The sequence below is a fragment of the Sminthopsis crassicaudata genome, chromosome 5, assembly GCF_048593235.1.
Source record: "Sminthopsis crassicaudata isolate SCR6 chromosome 5, ASM4859323v1, whole genome shotgun sequence".
Classification (NCBI taxonomy): domain Eukaryota; kingdom Metazoa; phylum Chordata; class Mammalia; order Dasyuromorphia; family Dasyuridae; genus Sminthopsis; species Sminthopsis crassicaudata.
In genome coordinates, this window is record NC_133621.1 from 209,904,349 (window position 1) to 209,928,533 (window position 24,185).

General features: G+C 39.9%; 1 protein-coding gene across 1 annotated transcript; it reads left to right on the plus strand.

Moving 5' to 3' along the window:
- The first annotated feature begins 481 nt into the window (after positions 1 to 481).
- On the plus strand, positions 482 to 23,473 carry KICS2 (KICSTOR subunit 2). The gene is made up of 3 exons (XM_074269750.1): positions 482 to 890; positions 4,975 to 5,263; positions 20,161 to 23,473. Exons 1-3 carry the CDS (start codon positions 656 to 658, stop codon positions 20,975 to 20,977), a joined length of 1,341 nt encoding a protein of 446 aa, XP_074125851.1. The 5' UTR covers positions 482 to 655; the 3' UTR covers positions 20,978 to 23,473.
- Positions 23,474 to 24,185: the final 712 nt, after the last annotated feature.

Below are 24,185 nucleotides of genomic sequence, written 5' to 3' on the forward strand. Positions count from 1 at the left end.
CTAAGTGCTGAAGGAGTAAGGAGTCTTTAGGCAAATCATTTTTCTTCTTTCAGCCCCAGTTTCAATCACAATCATGATAGAATAGCATTTATAGAGCACCTACTATGTGCTAGTAAGCCGCAAGGCTAACGTAACACATGAGCATTTTTATAAAGTACCTACTATGTGCTAGGAACGGTGCCGAGTTTTACAAATATTCCCATTTGATACGGCCAACTTTAGGAAGGGTTTCCTACATGAGGTCACCAGATGAATTAATGCGAGAGTCCCGTTGTGGAGCCTCTGAAGTCACGCCCCGCTGCGGCCGCAGGAGCCCGGCCAGGCCTGGGCTCAGGACACCCGTTTCCTCGAAGTACCGGTAGGGCCCAACTCTCACACGGGACCGCCCACGGGGGGCGGAGTCGGTTAGTAACGTCCCCGTCGCGGGACCGAGCGTGCTCGCCAGCCCTCATTCTAGCCGTCGCGCACGCTGATGTTCGCGCACGCGCACGCGCTCGCTCAGAACCCGGAAGCCGGCGCGAGCGGCGGGGTGCACGGCGCTGGAAACCTGTAGCCACGTGGGGTCTGGCGGAGTACCTAAGGGCGGCCGCTCTGGGGGCGGGGTTGGGGGCGGGGCAGGGGCGGAGCCCCGGCGGGCTGAGGGGCGCCTGTTCGCATGGGGGAGTCCATCCCGCTGGCCGCCCCGGTGCCGGTGGAGCAGGCGGTGCTGGAGACCTTCTTCTCGCACTTGGGCATCTTCTCTTACGACAAGGCCAAGGACAATGTGGAGAAGGAGCGGGAAGCCAACAAGAGCGCGGGGGGCAGCTGGCTGGCTCTGCTGGCTGCCCTGGCCCACCTGGCCGCTGCCGAGAAGGCCTATCACAGCCTTACCTACTTGGGGCAGAAACTAGGTACCGCTCCCTCCCGCCCTCCCCCGTGACCTTGACCCTGGCAGTGACCTCGGGAGGGCTCCCGGGGGGTCGGGCGCCCTCCCGCGGGCTTCCTTAGGAGGCCCTCCCTGGGGGAGGGGATTTGTCTCCCCTCGTGATCCCTGTTCGAACGACTCTAAACGTCAGCAACTGTCTTCTCTTGCTTTCCGAATACCCACCCGCTTCTTCCCTCCCCCATCTCCTCTGCTCCCGTGACTTCCCTGCTGACAGTGACCATCGCGAGGTCAGAGGTCAGAGCTGGTTTTCCCATCTGTGTAACATTGGGAAGTGATAATTTCCTCAAATTGGGAGCTGTGCCTGTTGTGACCAGTCTTAGTCCCTAGTCATAAACCCTTCCAAATCAAGCCTGCCATCCCGGAACGGGACCGATAGAATTTTACATCTGTTACTTAAAAAAAAAAAAGTGTGTGTGTGCATACAGGACACATACATGATATATATGCAATAATATAGATATTTTTTTTTTTTTCAGAAAGAGAAAATACTCAGAAACTGAAAAAAAAAAAACAAAAAACAACTTCATGCCTTTTTTTGCTCTCATGGCACGTGGGGGGGGGGGGCAGGCCTTACGTCTCCTTCCACACCTGCATCCTTGGCCTAAGTGGGTTCTTTTGCTTTCCTTTCCGTCTTCTTACGTCATTCTTCATCAAAGATGAATACTAATTGTTACTGCCTTATACATGTTCATTTCCATCCTTAATCATTTTGGGACTTGAATCACTGACGCTATTTTTCAGTCTAATAAATATAGTCTGGTGACAATGAAGGAAATAATAGACATCCTGAATGAATAATTATGGGGTACTTAGTGGTCCGGTTTTTTTTTTTTTTTTCTTTTACTATCTCTTGTCCCATTTTATTTAGAGAGCTTTTAGCCTGAATCCATAGGGCTTGTTTTCTGAAATTTTGACATGCGTCCTGTAGCAGTGATTCTAATAGAAGATAATTCAGATATGGAATCACTGGCGCCTCTGAGCAGATCATTTATGCTTTGTTTTTCACTTTCTTCCCCCTTCTAATTTCAAGCATATTACATAGTTGGCAGCTGTTTTGTGGGAGCTCAAAGGATAAAGGCATCTCATGTTTGCAGTTTTCTGTAAGGCAAGTTAAAGGTATAGTTATTGTGGAGGAAACTGCGAAAATCAGAATCCAAACGTGTAAATTGGGTTTGATCCACATCATCACATCATATTTTGGCAAAAATATCACTAATCATGATGAAGTTGTGGTTGTCCTCAAAGCTAAAACTCTCTACTTGTGCCTTCTTTTCCTGCCCTCTTACTCGATTTCTTTTCTAATACTTGCCCCTTCAGTGTCCCCATTTTATATCTAATTTTCAAACTGTACTTATTTAGTACTATTCTAGTCAGTCTATGCCTCCACTTTTCTCTCCTCCCACTTCTCAAACCCTTCCAAATTTGGCTTCTGCCCCAATTATTTGATTGAATCGGTTCTATCCAAGATCACTAAAAAATATTTTCTTTGCTAAATACAATGGACTTTTCTCAATGCTCATCCCTTGTGATGTGTCTGAAGCTCTTGACACAAGTTATTTTTTATTTTTTAAACTTTAAGCTTTGAGCACCTTTAATTTTTTTTAAATAGTTTTTATTTACAGATATTTGCATGAGTAATTTTACAGCATTGACCCTTGCAAAACCTTCTGTTCCAACTTTTCCCCTCCTTCCCTCCCCCCACGGCAGGTTGACCAATACATGTTGCATATGTTAAAGTATAAGTTAAATACAATATATGTATACATGTCCAGACAGTTGCTTTGCTACACAAGAAGAATCGGACTTTGAAATAGTGTACAATTAATTAGCCTGTGAAGGAATTCAGAAATGCAGGCGGAGAAAAATAGAAGGATTGGGAATTCTATGTAGTGGTTCATAGTCATTTCCCAGAGTTCTTTCACTGGGTGCAGCTGGTTCAGTTCATTACTGCTCCTTTGGAACTGATTTGGTTCATCTCATTGTTGAAGATGGCCTTGTCCATCAGAAGTGATCATCATATAGTAAGTATTGTTGCTGTGTATAATGATCTCTTGGTCCTGCTCATTTCACTTAGCATCAGTGCATGTCAGTCTTGACACAATTTATTGATATGAACTCATCCTGCTAGCTTTGTTGTTTGTACTGACAGTTCCATCCTATTTTAGTCACCCAGGTTCAAAGTCTCAGAGCTACTCTTGCCTTCTTCAATCCCTTTAAATTTCCTGTCTAGTCAGATGCCAAATCTTGTCCATTTTACATCCTCAGCATTTAGGCCTTCATCTCTCACCTGGAATGTGTTACAATAGACTCCATATTGGTGGTTTTCTGCCTCCCCTTCTTTTCCCTCTCCAACCAATTTTCCACATGACTGCTAAATTGTTATTACTCAAGCCCATGTCTTCCTATCTCAAGAAGTTTCATCTGCTATTTGCTATTCTTCACAATCTGGCTGCAACCTGTGTTTTAGACTGATTTCACATTATTCCCACTCTTGAGGTTCAGGATAGCACTCATATATAACCTTCCATTTCCCACCGCTATACTTTGTATTGGCCTGCTAAAAATGTTCTTACATAGATTTTTCTAAAACCCAAGGTTTGTTAATGAAAGACTCTAGGGTAAATAGGACCTGGGACCCGAATTTATGTTTATATATAGGTCATTGTCAGAGTTTGCCTTCACTCTTTGCTGTCTGTTAGAAACTGGAACTGATAGTTGAAGCTACGGCTGATCTGGGTTCAAATACTCTAGTATACACTGCCTTTGTATCTATGAGCATGTTCTTGAACATCTCCGATCCCTAGGATCCCCTCTAAGACTGTAAGTTACTAGTGAAAAGTCCAGCTGCATTGGAGGAGGGAATTTCCATACCGGGAATTTCCATACTGAGAATTTCTGTGAAATTGAAGGTTTGGAGAAAAATTAGGGAAAACTTTTTGAGTGATAATGGAAAAGGAGTATAAAATAAGACTTATTGAAATAGAAGTGGATAAGAATTGAAAAAAAAATTATGGAAGCTTTCTTTCATTGATTACCTTAGAACTAGCAGCCTAAAAAAGTCATTTCAACAATGAACTTCATTTTTTCCCCTCAGTTTTTGAATAAACTGCCCTTTATATATATAGGTATTTTACTAGTAAGATAGACAGACCTTGAGGTAATCAGAGACTTTTAATTACCACTGCCCTTTCCTGAAGTTCCAATAATCTTGAGAATTGTGCTTCTCCGTCCTTTTTGGGAAGTTCTGCTGGTTTTGGTCTTTCAGTAAGATGTAGGATCGCTAAGAAGATATTCATGAAACAAGCTTCTAAATTCATTAACTATACAAAGACTACTAGTTGCTAAGGAGCTGCTGAAATGTCTTCCTCTTTATCCCTCTTCACATTTGCTGTTAGGCTTTGCAGGTTCTCCTTAGAACCCCTTAGCTACAGCTGTGGTTGAATTCCTGCTTGGCTTTTGCTGTCAATAATTTAAGTTGAGATTTTTAAGTCCCTTGTCAAGTATTAGGAAGCTTTTCTTCTCCTGGGATTGATTGTATAGATTGGGTTCTTAGGAAGTAGTTTCCTAATAAAAAATAATGGTTTCCTTATATACTCTATATGCAAGTTCTGCTTAATGTTAAAATGTATGGCAAATTTAGCAGTCTAAAATGGGGTGGTGATGGTGGTGATAGGGAAGGTTAGTTTTAGAAGACATGTTCAAACTTGTGTATTTTATTAAATTTGGAACTGTCAGAAGGGATTTGTGGCTTCTAGATCAGACATATAGCCCTTGATTCAGATCTGAAATCAGTGGTAAGGTAGAAAGACTAATTTTTTTTTTTTTTTTTTTTTTTGCCTTAGGAACATGGTAATGAGTATTCAATTAATCAGTTATTTAGTAAATTATAAATCAGAATATTCAAATTCTGATAATAGGATTCCTTGAACTTTGCAGGAGAAACTGCAGAATAGGATTTTGAGATTAGGGGGGTTATATTTTACATAGTGGCCATTTCCCCCAGTTGCCCTTTCTGATCAGTAATATGCTTCTATCATTTACCCTAACAGGTGGGCAGTCCTTTTTCAGCAGGAAGGATTCCATCCGGACCATTTACACTTCTCTGCACAATGAGTTGAAGAAGGTGGTAGTGACTGGCCGAGGTGCTTCAGGGGGGACTGCACCTCATTTGGAAGAGCTCCTGTCCCATTTGTCCGAGCAGCTCTGTTTCTTTGTTCAGGCACGAGTGGAAATTGCTGACTTCTATGAGAAGATGTACACCCTCAGCACTCAGAAGTTCATAAATTCTGAAGAGCTAGTCAGTCTTTTGGAGTCCATCCTAAAGAAATACAGCTCCAGGTGAGTGTTTGTAACATTGTGATATAACTTAGGTGTCTGTGAGGTTCAGTGGGGCTGCTGAGAACCCTCTCCACCTCCCCATCTCTCTATGTTTACAGTGAGATGTAAAAAGTGTGTGTGTGTGTGTGTGTGTGTGTGTGTATGTGTGTGTAGGTGGGTGGGTGGGTGTGCATCTGTGCATATATATGTATATGTAGAGAAAATAATTGCTAACATTTGTGTTCACTTTCAGCGTACAGGTGCTCTCTTTCCATATTATCTCATCTAACCTTGGGACATAGGTACTTTGTGTTACATCTTGCAGTTTAAAAAAAAATTACTTATTAAATTTGACATTGTATATCTAACATTGTATCCCCTTCTGAAATTCATACTGTTCTCTGCACTTTTAAAAGTGTTTTTTGACACTTTTTCTTTTTTTTTGGCTGGGGTGGGTGGTGGAGTGGAGGGAGGGGGTATCACTAACCTTCATTTATAATTACCTCTCCCCACAAATCCACACAAATCTCCCCACAAATCCCCACAAATCCACTTCATTATATAAAAGGCAGGCCATATAAGGTTCAATAATATTCCATTACATTCATAATATTCAATAATTTATTCAACCATTCCCCAATTGATAGGTATCGCCTTTGTCCAGTTCTTTGCTATAACAGAAAGTGAGACCATAAATATTTTTGTACAGGTGATTCCTTTCTCTCCACCTCTATTTCTTTGGGGTGCATGCCTAAGAATGATGTCACTAGGTGAACGGGCCTAAATCAGAGAATTTAGGGTATGGTTCAAATCTGTTTCCCTTGTGGAAGGATCATTCATTTCAGAACTCCACTGATAATGCATTAGTGTACCTGTCTTCCTATAATATTTCTAGCAATTGTCATTTTCCTTTTTTGTCATTTTTGTTCATCTGAGGTATGTGAGGTGGAGTCTTGGGAGTAGTTTTAATTTTTTTTTTTAAACTAATGATTAAGGTAATTTCTTCTACAGAGTTATTTGCAACTTGGAGTTTAAATGATAATGTATCAAAAGTGAGAATTAAAATTCGTTTTCTTATCCAATCTGGTTCTCTATTCACTAAATCACACGGCTTGTCCATGTGCTATCATGCATTTAGTTTTCTCATTGGGTCCTCAGATACATCATTACTCTGATTTCATCAGGATTATTCTAGTGCATGTGTTACTTTTCACAAATTGAATAGAGTAAATAATTTTATATATTATAATTTTATTAAAAAATACAATAAATAATTTAACATCCTAATAATTGAAATTAAAATTTCTGTTGATTAGGGTTTTGGTGGGTACCCATAAAGCCTAACCACTACCAATTAATCAACAAGTATCTATTAATAATAATATCAATGATAATGATAGCATTTTTGCCTAGCACTCTTTTTTGTGAGAGTGTCTGAGGTTGCATTGGAACTCAGATCCTTCTGACACAAGGGCTGGTGTTATATCTACTGCACCATCCAGCTGCCCCCTTTTTGCCAAGCAGTTCATTTCTATTAATCTCATTTGATCTTTACAAAAAATCTAGAAGATGTTGCTATCCCCATTTTATAGATGCAGAAATTGAGCTTTTTTAATTCATAAGTTTTATTGATGATGATCATTATTATTTCTGGTTATCCCCCTGCCTCTTGAACAACAAAAACAATGAAGGGGAACCAACCAACAGCTATCCCTGACAGTACCATGTAGGCATCCTTGCATACTTTTCTGCTAGGAGGGACATGCATTTTACTGTCTGTTCTCCAGGACCAGGATGTGTCATCCCAATTCTTCCAACCCAGACATTCTTGTTTGGTTGTTTGTGTTGTTTTTTTCTTATTGTGTAGACTCCTCTCCTGGTATCTTTGGATTTTTATCCTGCCATTTGGAGCAATATATCATTCTATTCACATACAATCATTTGTACAGCTATTTCCCACTTGATTCTAGCTCTTGTCAGCTATCAGTATTCCACCTCTTCCTGGAAATATTCTGGTTATAAAAGCTCATAAAGGCCCAGCTTTAAGTCCTGCTTCTGATATCTCCTTGCTCTGTGATCCTGGGCAAGTCACGTAACCACCTGGTAAAAACTGCAGAGACATTCCTTCCTTGGTATCTAAAGCCTATCTATCCTTTTTATCCCTGCAATGTTCAATTTTTAAAAAAAGGAATAGTATCCTGTCTTTATCCATATCTAAATAAATTCCTTCTATCAGAGACTTTAGGGTTAATTTAAACAAAATTGATTCCCTATTTTGTCAGTTCTGAAAGTTCAGAGCTCTGTGCATTATATTGTTTCTTTAGGATGAAGGGTTCAAATGATATTGCCCTTCTTTTTGCTGGTCTCTTTGCTTCTGTGGCAAGGCTGTTTTCTTGATTTGGTTTGTGTATCAGAAAACTTTTCTCCCCCTTTTTTTTGAGGTCTCAGCATTATGAGGTTATAATTTACCCTTTGGTCTCATATTGTTTCAGAAGAACTAATGCACTCAGTTTTCAACATAATGGGTCAGTTCCTGCTGGATGAATATACTACACTCAGAGCATAAATGGCATCATAAAAAATTCTACAGCTAGTGTACTCTTTCAACTAAAAAGATGTTTTTGTATTCAGCAATGGAACAAATTTGATGAATACATAAAGCCTAAAGCCCTGGCATTTTAAAGGCCTGTCTACTGCCTGCTTTCTGGGATAAATTGGAAGCAGATCTAAAAAATAGAAATTATTTTTGTTTTCCTTGAGAATGCTAATTGGGTTCAGAGTGGAATCGTTTTGAAGGTATTTTTATTCTTTCTTCCTTTTTCTTTCTTTTTTTAAAATTCTGGGAGATAAAACGAATTGGACCACTAGATGTTCTTGAGAATAGTCAGCATTATGTGTGGAATTGCCTTCCAAATGAAAGGATAAGAGTTTAAGCATGTTAAAAGTCTGAAGAAGGTACAGTGAAATGCATAGGAAGGAGAGTTACTCTAATTTAGCCCTTGCTGGGTAAGCAAATTTTTTCATAAGATATATTCTAATAGGACAGGGAAAGATGAGAGGTGCTATTTCTCTCTTTCTTTTCCTTTTTTTTTTTTTAAAGTAATAATAGAGGATTTTTCCAATTCAGTGGTAGTTAAATTTTAATATATTAATCTAATTCTACAATATACAATGAACACAGAACAATACTTGATAATTTTTATGATCTGTGCCTGGAAAAAGACTTGGAAGATATGTAAATACTCAAATGGATCTGGGATCTTAGATTCAGAAGGTCCCTCCATTGATTGAGATTGTCCCTCATCCAAGCCTGGCCTACTATGTGACTCTTAGCTCCCAGTTCTCCCATTGTGCTGGATGCCTGCCTTGCTTGCTTTGGACATCTCAAAGGCACCAATAAAGAATTCTGGCTGCTTCCCCTGCCCTCTCTTCCTCTTGCCATATGACTAGTCCATGCCTCTTCTTATCATACATTTCCACAAGAACATTCTTTATTCCTGCTTTTCATATTTTGCATTCTACTTATACTTGCTGTGTGCCTCTTCATGAAAATTAATATTTAATCTCATGAAAGCAGAATAAGAATATGGATAAGGCATTTATTATAACAGAAATAATCTACTTTTAGCACATACTTTGGATAGCTGCTGTTTTCCATGGCATGGGAGATTTTATTCAATGGTTTAAAATTTTTTTAACCTAAGTGTATAGCTGGAATATAAATAGTATCAATTGAAATAACAGTGCTTCATGTGGTTACCATTTGCATTTCAGAGAACAAAGCTTCTCTGTTGGAGCTCTTTCAATTGCCAGAATTTTCACTGAAGGCAAAAGTATTAATGAAACAATTTGTAAGTTCCTCATATGTGGTTCAGCAAGGTTAATGTTTATTAAAAAAAATTTCATAAGGTCATCAGTATTACTGTAGCTTAATGATTTTAGGCACATTATATTTGGCAGCATCTGATAATGCATACGGAGAACACATTCAGTCTTATCACTCATGATCATTGTTTTAAATCTTAAGATTTTAGAGTCAAAATTTAAAGTAGCGAGGTAATGCCATGGATGGTGCTGTGAACCTGCACTCAGGGAGACCTGACAATTAGAGCTTTGTGGTCTTGAGTCTTAACCTTGACTCTTTTTGAGTCACTTAACCTCTGTGTGCCTCAGTGATATAAAGATATTACTCAACACCTACCTCTCAGGGTTGTTGTGAGGATCAAATAATATTTTCAAAGCACCTGGCAAAACTTGGAGTAGATGTCTTGTTAATACCTATTAATAGGACATTTACTCCAAGGCTCTTAACATAGGAGTTCATGGATAACTTTAAAGAAGTTCTTGAACTTGGATAGGAAAAAGGAGATATAGCATCTTTTATTTTTCACCAACTTTTGAAATTTAGCATTTCCTTCAATTATTGAAACACATAATTTTGAGAAAAGCTCCATAGGCTTTAATCACCTGCCAAAAGGATCTATGACACAAAAACAGCCAAGAACCCTTGATTTAGTCCTTCGCATTCATTACAGATAATTGAGGGTCAGGCTTAGTTAAAATTTCACAGTGAACTAATAGACCTCTTGGCTCTAGTATTCTTTTTATTATGACTCCAGATGAAAATATTGTATTTTTAGATGGATTCATAGATTTAGAGATGTCCGTAGGGGTCCTTTAATCTAGACTCTTAATTAACAGAAATGAAAAAGGGCCAAAGATTCATTAATTTGCTCAGAGTTATCCAGGTAGTGAGTGGCAGAGAAGAGATCCCAGGCACTATGGCTCTCAGGCTGGTGCTCTCAAGAAGAGCATTGGGGAGGTGCCCTTGGCTTTAGCTCTCTACAAGACCCTGATGCTAGTACAATTGATATAAAATGAGAGGCTAGAGATTGCTCAAAGGAATAACAACTATGCAGATGTTTGGGAAAGTAGGTTTCTCAGACCATGGGGATCTGCTCATTAGAATGTTGTAAGAACCCCTTTAGAGAATTTTGAGCCTTTATAATAACTAGTAGATTTTCTCATCACAAAGCTGTCAATTTATATATTATTTTCAAACCCTTTCAAGATCTCTGCCATGGCTAAAATGTGTATTTTTGCATTACAACAATTTAATAAATCCTGCTCTGTAGTGAAACATGAAAAGCTGTTAGCTACTGAGTAGCATGGAAAGAGGGGAAATGACGCAGTGTACTGCTTATCTCAAGCCTTGGCAGGACCATAGTAGCATGAATTTTTTAGCTGTTCTTAAGGATGAAGTATAACTTTTTTGTCACTAACCCCTAATCAATTTTGAACATTTAAACACATTCCATGTGTCTGAGGAATGGCTAATCCAAAATTCTTTTTCAAGGTTTGTATGCTGAATTCATAGTCTTTTAAGGACAATGTTGGAAATAAGGGAAGGGAAACTGATAGAAAGCTAATCAGTTATTTGTGGCAGAATTTAAAAAAGTTAAAAAATTTAAATTTCAATAACAAACTTGCGGCTGTGTTCCTAGATTCCCCACCACTTCTAACTTAGGCAGGATCCCCAAAATACACAATTTGATCCTCTGAACAATCTTGGGAGGGAGGTTGTAAAGTCTGGACTAGCTCCCTGAAGGGCTCAGAATCAGCCAGAGTCAGGATAAGCAAAAGTCCTTGTCCCACATTGGGCGCCAAAATGCAATGATCTGTTGTCTGTAGTCATTCTCTCAGGGGCAGATTTTCTTGGGGAGCTTCTGGAGGCAGCCTTGGCTTTAGTTCTGTCAGAATGTCTCCAGCGAGCTTCAGCCTCTAGCTCCCTCCAAATTCAAAGCCTCCAACCAGCACGAAGGTAGATGTGGGAATGAATCAGACTCTGCCTCCAAGAGTGTGGGATTATGGGTTACCCAAACTTCAAGATGTGAGTGAATCTCCCAATTGATAAATGCTCTAACCATATAAATAATTTTCAGATGAAATTAAAGCCATCTATAGTCATGGAAAAAATGTTCCAAATCACTATTGATTAAAGGAATGCAAATTAAAACAACTCTGAGGTACCACTTTATACCTCTCAGATTGGCTAAGATGACAGGAAAAGATGATAGATGTTTGAGGGGGTATCGGAAAATGACACTAATGCATTGTTGGTGGAGCAATGAATTACTCCAACCATTCTGGAGAACAATTTGGAACTATATCCAAAGGTCTATAAAACTGCATATCCTTTGATTTAGCAGTGCTACTACTGAAGTCTGTATACCAAGGAACCACATGTGCTTTTATTTGTGATGGCAGAGAATTGAAAAATGAGTGGATGTCCACCCATTGGTGAATGGTTGAATAAGATATGGTATATGTACAGGAATGTTATTGTTCTATTAGAAATGATGATTAGGCTGATTTCAGAAAAGCCTGGAAAGATTTACTACATGAACTGATGCTAAGTTAGGCAAGTAGAACCAGGACCACATTGTATACAGCAGGGACATAGTTCTCAGCAATTCAGTGATTGAAGACAATACCAATTAATTTTAGTTAGAAAATGCCATCTGCATCCAGAGAAAGAACTATGGTGACTAGAGTGCACATTGAACCATACTTTTTTTACTTTTTTTTTCTTCTGTGTGTGTGTGTGTGTGTGTGTGTGTGTGTGTGTGTGATTTTTCTCTTTTGTTCTGATATTTCTGTCCCAAGTCCATGAGCAGACTTTTCCTTTAGGCTTGTGAATCTACTAGACTTGCAAATCCGCTGAATCCTGGCTCTGAATCTCCTTGAGCTTCCCTGAAGTTCTCTTGGGAAGTCTTCTCCTTGACCCAATCCAGACTGACTGTCCTCACTCAATCCTGGCTCCTTATATCCCCCCAGAGAATGGGCTTGTGGGAACTCCTTAAAGGACCAATGAGCGAGCTCCTTTAAAGGTGTAAACTCCCTAAACGGTTTGAACTCCTTTAAAGGTGTGAACCAAAAAGATTATCTTGTCTCAAGTTCTGGCCCTTAATTGTAAGAATCCTAACAGGAGGGGGTGTTTCTTACCTCTATTTTAGAGGGAATAAACTGAGGCAGACAGAGGTTAAAGGGACTTGCCCAAGATCACACAGTAAATGTCTGAGCTCAAAGCTGAACCCAGGTCTTCCTGACTCAACCCACTATGTCAATTAGTTGCTTCTGTATAGCAATTTTTCTGAAGAAAGTTGAGAGTTTTTGTAGGCAGCAAGCTTAATACATGCAGAGTGTGGTGTTGCTGTTACAAAAGTTAAATGTGATCTTTGGCTGCAATGAGAAGCACAGGAGCTGGCAATTGGGTGATTATGGGTATCTTTCTGGGCTTTCTCCTCATCAGACCTGACAAGTATTCTCCATTTGGGGCACCATCTTTTAGGAAGGACTTTGATTAACTGGACAGTGTCTTGAGGAAGTAAACCATCAGAATGTGTAACAGCCTCTAGTTCATGCCATATGAGCATATATTGAAGAAATTAGTGGTGTTTAGCTTGGAGGAGACAAGATTTAGGAAAGACATGACTGTCTAACAGAATTTTTGATTTATTGTTCTTGGCTAATGACTAGATTTGGAGTCAAATGACTCAGATTCAAATCCCATCTCTGACATTGCTTCTGTGACCTTGGAATAGTCACAACCAATTTCCTCTTATAACGTGAGAGTGTTGGTCTCTTTTGAGGTCCCTATTAACTCCATTGATCCTGTGAATGAAGAGCAGGAGTTGGAAGCCTCAGATTGCCTCTTTGTAGCTTTTAATCAAAAGTGGAATGGTTTGAGTTAGAGTTAGCTCTTCTCAGTACTGAAAACTCTTTGAGTTGAAGCAGGAGGACAACTTGTTGAGTATGTTGTAAAAGGGGCATTTTTTGTTTTATAGTTTGGATTATATACAATGACATTCCTTCTCCCTAATTAAAAAATATTGTGGCTCCCCAACAAGGCCTCACAGAATCCTAGTGTATCACTGTAAGGAACATTTCAATGATAGCAAAAACTTTATCATCAAAAATACTAAATATGAAATGTGTGTCTCAAATACTTCCTGTATGCAAAGATATTTCAGTGTAAACTTAAATGTCCTCAGTTGCAGAATTTCTCTCTCTGCTCCTTCTCTTTCTTCATCTTTCCACTCTCCATTTTAATGATGTATAGGCTCTGTGAATCTTTCCCAGAGGGTTTTGTGGGTAAAACAAAATTTGGAGATATTACTACAAGGTTTGTATTAATAAAAGAAGATTCCAGTAGTAGACTGACCAAAGCAGAGTTAGGTAGAACTGTACCTTAATTTTTTTTTGGGGGGGTGTCTCTCTTAATGCAACTAAGATCACTTTGGCTTTCTTGGCTGCCATATCAGAAGTCAGAAGAAAAATCCTTCTTAGGGTTCTGTCCTGATGCCTTCTCTTCTCCCATTATACTCTTTCATTTGATAATTTCATTAGTTCTTATGGACAATTATCATTTCTGTGCTGATAATTCTCAGATCTGCCTTTCTTGCCCCAATACCTCTGCTGACCTCCACATCTTTAACTGCCTTTCAGCCATCTCAGACTGGATGTCCAGAAGAGATCCAAAATCATTATCTTTTCCCCTCAAAACCTCCCCTTCCCTATTACTGTAGAGGGCAACACCATCCTCCTGTCTCCAGACTCACAACCCAGGAGTTACTCTGGATTCCCAACTCTCTCAGCCCCCACTCCCAAGCTCTTGCCAAGGCCTGCTGATTTCCTTTTTACATCTCTTGAAAATGCCCTTTTCTCTCCCCAACAGAGCCTCCCACTGGTATGGGGGCTGCTCATCCTGCAGCTGGATTCTGGCCAGGAGCCTGTCAGGTTCTGCCTGCCTCAAGGCTCTACTCCCATCCATGCGTCCTTCAGTCTGCAAAGGGTTTGCCATAGAAGGCAGGACTGACAATGTCATAATCCCCTTCCTACTTAAGAAACTCCACTGACTCCCTCTTGCCTCTATTACAAAAAATGTTTTCTTTGGCATTCAAAGACCTTTGTAACCTTGCCCCCTCTTACCTTTCCAGTTTTACACCTTACTTCCCGAGGTATGACACTGACCTCCTGGCTATTCATGCACAAGATAGTCCATCTTGGCTCTGGTCATGTACTCCTCCTGCTGTAACTACCAATTTCACTGACTTCCTTCAGAGTCTTCATTAAAACCCTTCCTTCTACAAGAAGCCTTCCCCAACTACTTAATTTTAGTACCTTCCCTCTTATTATTTATTTCCTATTCATACTCTAGATAGCTTACCTTGTATATTATGTTGTCTTTCCATGAGATTGTCAGCTTTTTGAGAGCAGCGATTGTTTTTTGCCTCATTTTTTAATCCTCAGGACTTAGCATGGAGCCTGGCTCATAGTAGATATTTAATAAATATTTATTGATTAATTGATAGTAGTGAATTACTCAAACAAAAACTTTTTTTGGATCTTAGTAGCTCCATCCTTAATAAAATTCCAAGATCAATATTGTCCTCAGAGCCCTGTTCTTGGCTCTCCTCTGTCCAGCATTTTATTATTGATTCTACAGAGGTCAGATGCTGCTCAAATATTTAAGTGGTGCAAAGTGGACAGCAATAGCTGATACACTGACAGGATTGGGCTCCCAAAACATTTTGACAGGTCAGATATGAGGAAAAATGTGAGGAGAAATGCAAAATTATGCATGTGGCTTCAAAAAAATGAGCTGTAGCAGAAGAGGGTCTAGCTGGGAAGCAGTTTATGGCAAACTCAGGAGGCAGCAGGGTATAAAGAATTCGTCGAGCCATATCCTTCAGTGAATGTGTTCTCTTGGTGCGAGGATCCCCTCCACAGGCACAGATTGTGGCACTTCAGTATCATCTCATCTCTGCAATTCCCCCATAGTTACTCTTTCATTTTTATTTTTGTATTCTCAGCACTTAGTCCAGTCCGTGATGATAGTAGCCCCTTAATGCATTCTGAGTATCTGAACAATTGATTCTGGTTCAAGGCTTCACATCAGTCTTGGGCAGGAACCATTGTGGAGGCTTCCTTCTTGGTCTTTTCTAACATTACAATCTTAGAACGTTGAATGAAAGTTTGGGTCCTGAAGCAAGGGTGGGGGGCAGTTGTTTGGGACCCCTTGTCAGACTTCTCCCTGGATGCCCCCCACAGACCACATCTTGAGTGTTGGGAAGAATTGGGGGGGGCATTTTGGAATGACATGCTAGGTCATGATAGATTAAAGGGGCTAGAGAACAGAGCCCTTGGAATAGAGAGAGGGGACGAGGTCTGAGAGCAGGTTTGAGATATTCTCCAGGTCCTATCAGGGCTGAGCTTACCACTCTGGGCTCCTGTGAGGAAGAGTGGTTGGGCTTGTTTTTCCTCCTGCCATAACAGAAATAGTCTGGTGGGAGAAAACTGCCAGGACACAGGTGCAACCCCAACCTCAAGAGCAGCTCCAGCACCATTAGAACTGTCTGAAGTCAGGATGACCTGAGTTCAAATGTGGACTCAGACACTTAGTGCTTCCTAGCTGTGTGACCCTGGGCAAGTCATTTAATCCCCATTACCTTGTGCTGCCCCCTTTGCCCACCCTAAAAATAGAAAAAGTTAAAAGAAATAAAATGGAACTTGAGGTGGTGAGAGTACTGGATTTGATCCAAAGGGCCAGGGGAGGGGAGGCTCTGTCCTCAATGTCCATGTGACTCCAGAGAAGTTGCCTCACCTATTTGGGCCCTGACTTTCTCATTTGTAGAAGCAGGAGGCTGGAGAGGTGACTCATAAATGGGGGGTCAGAGGAGGAAAGAGGCTCTTTTCCTCCTGGAGTTCTGCAAGTAGAGCTGTTCTTGATTCAGGGGATAATGGAGGGTTAGATTTAAGGCTAGAAAAGTCCAGAACTTCATAGCCTTCTAGCTCTGCCTTCATATTGATTCATATAACAGTCAGATTCTCTTCTACCTCAAAGTGTGGGTATGGCCTATTATAAGAAAAGGGCTTCTTTGAAGAAAAATGCTAGATCCATGTGGTTTTTAAAATGTTAACAATAACAATAACTAGCATTTACATAGCTATTTTAAGTGTACAAAATGCTTTCCAAATACTATTTTACTTTATGAATAGCTTTTAAAGATAGTTGTTAGTATTCTTACTTAATGGATGGGGAAATGGACACAGACTTGTCCAGGGTATCACAGCTGTTCAATGTCTGAGGCTGCTTTTGAATTCAGTTGACTCCACATGTAGTGCTTTGTCCACTGGGCCACTGGGCCACTTGGCTGTCTTCACATAACCTGGATTTATTTATCCCTCACCTTTTTTCTTCTCATTTTCCTGGCTGTGGCTTATGTAACAAGAGCTCCTCTGTTAAGGAAATCCTGCCAGAGAAATTGCAGCTTCTGCAAATACTTCTAAAGGTTATAAAGTTTATGAGGGTGGTTCCTTTGTATTCAACAGGAGAGAGAGACCTCATGAATCAGTAGAGCCCACATCTGAAAATATGGGGTGGGCCAGGAGGAAAGAAAAAAGTGATAGGGGCCCTGACAAGAGGCAGAGTTTAATTAACTGGTTAGTTGATTCGAAACTTGGCAGCCTTTTATGGTGTAGGAAATCAGAAGACCAGGTTTGAGTGTGGGCAGTGTTCCTTAGTTGTATGAACATGGGAAAACTGAGCCTTTTCTCATTTATAAAATGGGTATGACTTGTGTCACTTGTTCATTCTGTCAGTAAACATTAAGTGGCTGCTATGTATTAGGCACTGAGCTAAGTCCTGGAGAAAAAAGTCAAAATGACAGTTCCTGCTCTCAAAAAATTTACAGTCTCATGGGGGAGACAGCATGCAAACAAATATAGATAGCAAGCTATCTACAGGACAAATTGGAAATAATTTATGTGGAGGGAAGGCACTAGAATGAAGAGAGCTTGGGGAAGGTTTTTTGTAGAAGGTAGCATTTTTGTGAGTACTTGAAGGAAGCCAGAAAAGTCAATAGTTGGAGTAGAAGAGGGCGAGCATGGAGGATGGCAAAGAAAATGACTGGAGGTGAGATTGAGCACCTTGTTCATTGGAAAGATCAGGAGGCCAGTGTTCCTGGATTGAAAAGTAGGGATAGAGGAATGAAGGCTAGAAAGAAAGGATAGGGTTAGATTGTGAAGGGCTTTAAATCTTAAACAGAGCATTTTGTGTAGGATCCTGGAGGCAAGACGGGTCACTAGAGTTTATTGAGTGGGGACTAACATGGTCTGACCTGTCCTTTAGAGAAATTTAGCCAATAAAGCTAAATGAAGCATGGATTGGAATGAAGAGGGCTGGGAAGTGAAGAAGGAAGGATGGATTGAGGCTAGTGGCAATAATCCAAGTATGGGGTGACATTAGGGTTTGCATGTCAGAAGAGAGAAGGGGGCATATTCAAAGAATATTGTGAAGGTGAAGTCACCAGGCCTTGGCAAAAGGTTGGATGTGAGGGCTGAGAGAGATTTAAGAACCCAAAATGACTCCTGGTGGTGATCTTGGAGATTGGAGGGCGATGTTGCCTTCTACAGTAATAGGGAAGATGGGCAGGTGATAGGGAGAGTTTGGAAGGAAAAATGAGTTCTGTTTTGGACATAATTGAGTTTCAGATGTCTACTGGACGTGTAATTTGAGATGTCTAAAAAGCAATTGGAAATGGAAAATTAGGGATCAGCGCGCATTTAGGGTTAGGGTATTAGGGCAGGAATCATTGGCATAGAAAAGGTAATTAAATCCATGGTATCAGATGAGATAATCAAGGGAAATAGTATTGCAGGAGGAGAAGTGGTTCCAGGACAGAGTCCTGAGGGAACCTATAGTTAGAAAGTGTAATGTGAATGAGGAGCTTCAGCAGAGGAGACCGAAGGAGCTATCAGATAAGAGAGCCAGAAAGAGTAGTGTCCTGATAACCTGCGGAGAAGAAAGTCTTGATAGGGGGAGGAGGGGTGGTCAGCAGTGTCAGAAGCTGCAGAAATGTCAAAGAGACTGGAGTGAGAGAAAAGGTAATTGGATTTAGTAACTAAGAAATCATTGATAACTTTGGAGAGAGTAGATCAGGTGAATAATGTCATAAACCAGATTGTAAATGTTTAAGAAAAATGTGGGAGAATAATGGAGGCACCTGTTGTAGATGACCTTTTCAAGGAGTTTAGCTACAAAGGACAGAAGGGATAGATGATAGTGGGGGTGGAAGGATCAAGTGATGGGTTTTTTTCAGGATGGGAAGACATGAGTATTTTTGTAGGCAGAAGGGAATGAATGAATCAGTAGAGAAGAGGAGATTGGAAATAAGTGAGAGTGGAGATGATAAATGCAGCAATCATTTAGAGGAGATATTTCAACAGGAAGAGAGTTTAGCCTTGGTAAGGAAAGAAGGAGTGAATGACAAAAAGCAACTAATGATAGATGAGAAAGAAAAGGGAAGAGGAAACTCATGGTAAATCTCAAATTTTTTTTCTGTAAAATATGAGGCAAGAAGAAAAAAAAAATGAGGCAAGGCTGTCAGCTAAGAGAGTAGGGGAGAGATATCTATGGGAGGTTTGAAGAGAGATTAAAAGGTTTGGAAAGTGGGAGACTGGGTTGATAAGGGAGATATAGTAGGATTGCTTAGCAACAGTGAGGGCCCAGTGCAGGTTGTGTAGCATAAATTTGTAGTGGAACCACATAGAATGGTTGTATGATTTTTCTCCCACCTTCATTCAGCAGCTCATGACTAGGAGCAGAGGCAGCAAATAATGGGAGTCATCCAAAGCTTAGGCTTGGCTGGTATAAGCAGTGAAATAAAGATTCAAGAGAGGGGGACTGAGTTGATTGATCATGGGGTGAAGATGTGGACTACAAGAGAATGGCTACTGCAGAAGAAATCACCTAAGGGAGAATTGAAGGGTCATGGGATTGGAAGTCACCATGAAGATAGAAAATAGGTTAAGTAAAGGAAGGGAGAAGGTAAGGTGAAAATCCAATAGATTCCGATCAGATGGGAGGATTCTAGAGTTCTTGAAAATGGAGAAATAGTTGAGGTTGTTTGAGGGAGAGACAGAATTTATTTATATTGAAATTCCCTAGAATGAGGGCAGGAATTGGGGAGGAGAGAAAAATTATGAGCCAGGGACTGAACTCATTGAGGAAGGAAAGAGGAATAGATGTGTAGCTGTCAGGATTTTGATTGGGTGGTGGACATGAACAGAGAGGAGGAAGGATTACTTTACTGAATAATGGAGGCATAGGAAGAATCTGGAAATGGAGTTGGGGAGCAAGAAGTAATCCATTTCTCCTAATTGCCCATAGAAAATGAGGGAAGGTGCAGCCTTCCCTGGGCACTGCTTATCTTACAGTGGGAATACTGTTTTCTAATTATTAAGTTCTGAATAAATATGAGCCTTATTAGTATGAACAGATCAATATTTGCACAAAGACAATTAGTAGAGAAGAAAATGAAGATAATTAAAAATTATTAACTATGTTGTCTGCTTTTTCTTTTTTTTAAACATCTCAGTGGCACAATGGATAGAGTATTGGACTTGACATTAGTCTCAGGATCATCTGAGTTCAGATCTCCTCTCTGACCCTTACTCTAAGATGTTTAATCTCCATCAATACTGTTTTCCTCATTTGTAAAATGGGGATAGTGATAGTACCTTTGGGGTTAAATGACTTGCCCAGGCTCACACAACTAGGACTGTTAAGTATCTGAGACCAGGTTTGAACTCAGGTCCTCCTGACTTCAGGGATGCTGCTCTATCTACTGCATCACCTAGCTGCCCTACAGGTATTGTTTTTTAATTAAAAATTGACTTAAGAAAATGAGATGTATTCAGAATGATTTTGAATTGGTCTAGAATTTTTCAGTTTCCCCAATGCTTTATCTTACATTATAGCATCTTAACTGGCAGGTTGTTATTTTGGCAGCAAAGTCTACATTGAATAATATTTCTACTTAATTTCTTTTCAATTTTTTTTTTTTCCTCTTTAGATTTCACCACCCAATTCTCAGCCCCTTAGAGAGCAGTTTCCAGCTAGAAGTTGATGTCCTGGCCCATCTCTTAAAGTCCCAGGCTCAGATCTCTGAGTGGAAGTTCCTTCCGTCTCTGGTCAACTTACATAGCGCCCACAGCAAGCTGCAGACATGGGGCCAGATTTTTGAAAAGCAGCGAGAGACTAAGAAGCATCTGTTTGGAGGGCAATCTCAGAAGGCTGTTCAGCCCCCACATCTCTTCCTTTGGTTAATGAAACTCAAGAACATGCTCCTTGCCAAGTTTAGCTTTTATTTTCATGAAGCCCTAAGCCGCCAAACGACAGCTTCAGAAATGAAGGCGCTGACTGCAAAAGCCAATCCTGATCTTTTTGGGAAGATCTCTAGCTTTATCAGGAAGTATGATGCTGCCAATGTGTCTTTAATTTTTGACAATAGAGGGTCTGAAAGCTTCCAGGGGCATGGTTACCACCATCCTCATTCCTACCGAGAGGCCCCAAAGGGAGTGGATCAGTATCCAGCAGTGGTGTCCCTACCCAGTGACAGGCCTGTCATGCACTGGCCCAATGTTATCATGATCATGACTGATCGAACCTCTGACCTGAACACCTTGGAGAAAATTGTCCACTTCTATGATGACAAAGTCCAGAGCACCTACTTCCTGACCCGCCCAGAGCCTCACTTTACCATTGTTGTAATTTTTGAGTCTAAGAAATCAGAGAAAGATTCCCATTTCCTCTCCTTTCTCAATGAGCTCTCACATGCTCTTAAAAACCCCAAAGTATTTGCAAGCTTGAAACCTGGGTCCAAAGGGTAGTAAGTTTATTGGAGTGATAGTTTCTCAAGGCTGGTTAATATGACTGTTATTATTTTTGGTGATTCAGGTCACATCCGTTCATGATTCTTTAAAAGCTAAATTAAAGAAAAATTGTCATGACATGTATTGCACATATATGTAATTATATCTGTTATATGTATATATGTGTACAAATATATATATATATATATGTATATGGCCATTTAACTTAAACATCCAAAGATGACTATAGAAAGTGAATGTCTGCACTGTGTCTCTCTGTTGGACAGAGTGATCTTAGTATTTTTTCCACATTTTCCTGAGTTTTGTGTGATTTGTATATTTATTGGTCCTTGACTTTGAGGGACAGGAGTGGTAAAAGGGGCAGGGTGTATGTGTTGTGTGTGTGTGTGTATAATATCTTGTTCTAGGTCTTGAATTCTGGTGCAATTTTTTTCCCCTCTTATGTGGAAAAAATAATTAGGATGTATAAAATTAAATGGCCTTTGTAGAATTCATTACTATATGATTACTATTAAGAAATCTGCAATCTGCAAAAAAAGTATGTTTGGGATCCTAATTTATTATTATCTTTTATGATGCCCAAATGATGAGCACAATACTCTTAATTTAAAAAAAATTATTTTAAGTTTTATATTGGTAATTATTTTGTTTTTACATCAAAGTCATTTTGTATACCAGAGTTCCACTTCAGATATTCATTCTCAAACTTCTGAAATGGAATAATCCTTTGTAACAACAAAAACTAGTTTAAAATAACCAATACAGTGGCTGTATCTGGCAGCTCACATATTTAGAACATTTATTTTGTCCTCATTATCCTACTTGTCTTCAACAAAGAGGAAAGCACATGTATTTTTTCTCTTCACTTCTTTGGTTTAATAAAAAGACATCTCCTTGTGAATCCCATAGAAGGGAAGGCACAATAACTATGGAGTTACTTCTAATCTCTATTCAGAACACCTGAAAGATTTCAGATTTTCTTAACATCTTCCTCTAGTCTTTAACTTTATCAGTATTTTGGGATGGGGTCAGTTGAACAAATAAGCTAACAGCCTTTGGTTTAAAATTTCTCAATTTGCATTAAAATTGGGATAGATTTAAGTACTGGATCTTGAAGAGAACTCTGAAATGAGGAAACTCCTTCTACCAGTGCAGGTTGGCACCTTCTTTGCAATTTATAGTCTTTAGAGATCTTCTTCCCTAGAGTTGTGTTAGATAATGGATTAAAATTAGGATAATCCGTCATTCAGGAGTTTCCCATTCTTTAGCTTAACACTTTTCCAAATGTATCCCTTTTTTAGTTTTTTTTTGCTTGAGATCTTCATTTAAAAAATCACTCACTTCCCAGTTATTTTTAGGAATAAGCAGCATCTAGCCTTGGTTTCTTGACTTTATTTTTGTAAAGCTTAGTGACCTACTTTTCAAATGGCCAGAAGGAAGGTGGGACTACCTTGTACTTGTAAAGGTCAGTTGTGAATTCTCAGGATTCCTTTTTACTTAGACAAGCAGCAAAATACTTAAGCACAGCAGAACCAAGACTGTCTTTGCCTTTCTGCCACTAATTTATATTTTAGACCCAGTTATACATCTTAACATGTGCTTGACTTCAGCAAGTGTTCATGAGGACTTGATGGATCAGGGGAAGCTTAATGGGGTATGGAGTCCTTTACAGCAGGCTTATTGATCCAGAATACAAATAAGCCCTAACAGGGAATCGAGTCATTACCACCTGTCCGCCACCTCATAGTCTGTGTGAGATGTAATGGTCCGGTCGATTCAGCCTCACAGAGGCCCCCAGCCAAAAACTAAATATTGGAACTGGCTAGAAAAGCGAAAGATCCCTTTCTAAAGAATTGAGCCTTGATGGGTGGGTGTTAAGGCACACGAAAGGTTGACTACCTCAGATTGAGAATTGGAAGGAAGCTTTCAGTGATCTGTTTTCCAGGGTCAGCAGATACTTATTAAGAAATATAATTTGCAGAAATTAAATTTAACAGGTGCTTGTTAAACATTTACTATATGCAGGAGTTAGAAGTTAATTTATTTGGTTGGTTTCCATGGAATTTGGAGCAGGAAGACTCCCTATTGCTCCCAGGAGCAAATGCAGCTTTGTCAGTTTGGCATTTAAAGGCAGCTGGTCTTTGCTTGCCCATGGTCCTCAATGCCCTCTGGGTCCAGCCAAGCTGACCTGGCTGTCTCTAGGTACCAGATATTGTTTCTTCTCCCTGCCTTTGCTCAGTCTCTCCAATCTCACATACCTGGGATGCACACCTCACTTCCACCTCTTTCCTTCAAAACTCAAACCCCTCCTCCTACATAAAGCCATTGGTAACCCCACCAGGTGCTAATGCTTCCCCAGTTTGTGTAAATTTTTCATCTGTGTATATGCCTTCCTTGGTAGAATGTAAGCTTCTTGAGGGCAGAGAATGTTTCATTTTTGTATCTCCAGCACCTAGCACACAATAGGTGTTTAATAAATGCTTTGTTTATTGATTTATTGTAACTCCATTATTTGAAGTCTAAAGTGACTTGAAGATCAAGGAAGATAGAGTAGTTGAGCTTTAATTGGAATTCAGTTCTTCTAGTTGCAAGTCTTTCACTCTTTTCCAATAAAGATGTAAAATGTAATTTTCTCTGAGCATTTTAGTTATACTAGTTTTACAGAGGGAGCTGGTCTTTAAGCCAGAAAGACCAAGATTTAAGTCTTGCACTGACCTAGTGTGTGACCTAGGACAAGACATTCAATCTCTCAGTGCCGTAATAGCTAACATTTATATAGCACTTACTCTGTGGCAGGCACTGTGCAAAGTGCTGAGCCTTATATAACAACCCTGGGAGGGGGGGTGGTTATCAATATTTTACAATTGAGAAAACTGAGGCAAATGGGGTAAGTGATTTGCCCAGAGTCACATAGCAGTAAGTGTCAGAGGCTGGCTTGGAACTTGGGTCTTCATGACTCCAGTCCCTCAACTGCTCCTGGGCAACTCCAAGATGGCAAAGAAGGTGCCAGCTAGAATGGGTGGAGAGGGTGGTCTCATCTGGTAGTTACCTGTACCAATAAAATCAGATCCACTCCTTGACTCTGCCCTAATCTTTATGTGGAAATGGGATTATTTTTTAGTTGAATTTTATTTTCAAAACATATATATGCAAGGATTTTTTCAACATTGACTCTTGAAAAACCTTGCATTCCAATTTTCTCCCT

Excerpts from the sequence above, each read along its gene's own strand:
- KICS2 (XM_074269750.1), top strand. The coding sequence starts at position 656 with ATGGGGGAGTCCATCCCGCTGGCCGCCCCGGTGCCGGTGGAGCAGGCG. Across the intron at positions 891-4,974 it reads CTACTTGGGGCAGAAACTAG|GTGGGCAGTCCTTTTTCAGC; the intron begins GTACCGCTCCCT and ends TTACCCTAACAG. Across the intron at positions 5,264-20,160 it reads CTAAAGAAATACAGCTCCAG|ATTTCACCACCCAATTCTCA; the intron begins GTGAGTGTTTGT and ends TTTCCTCTTTAG.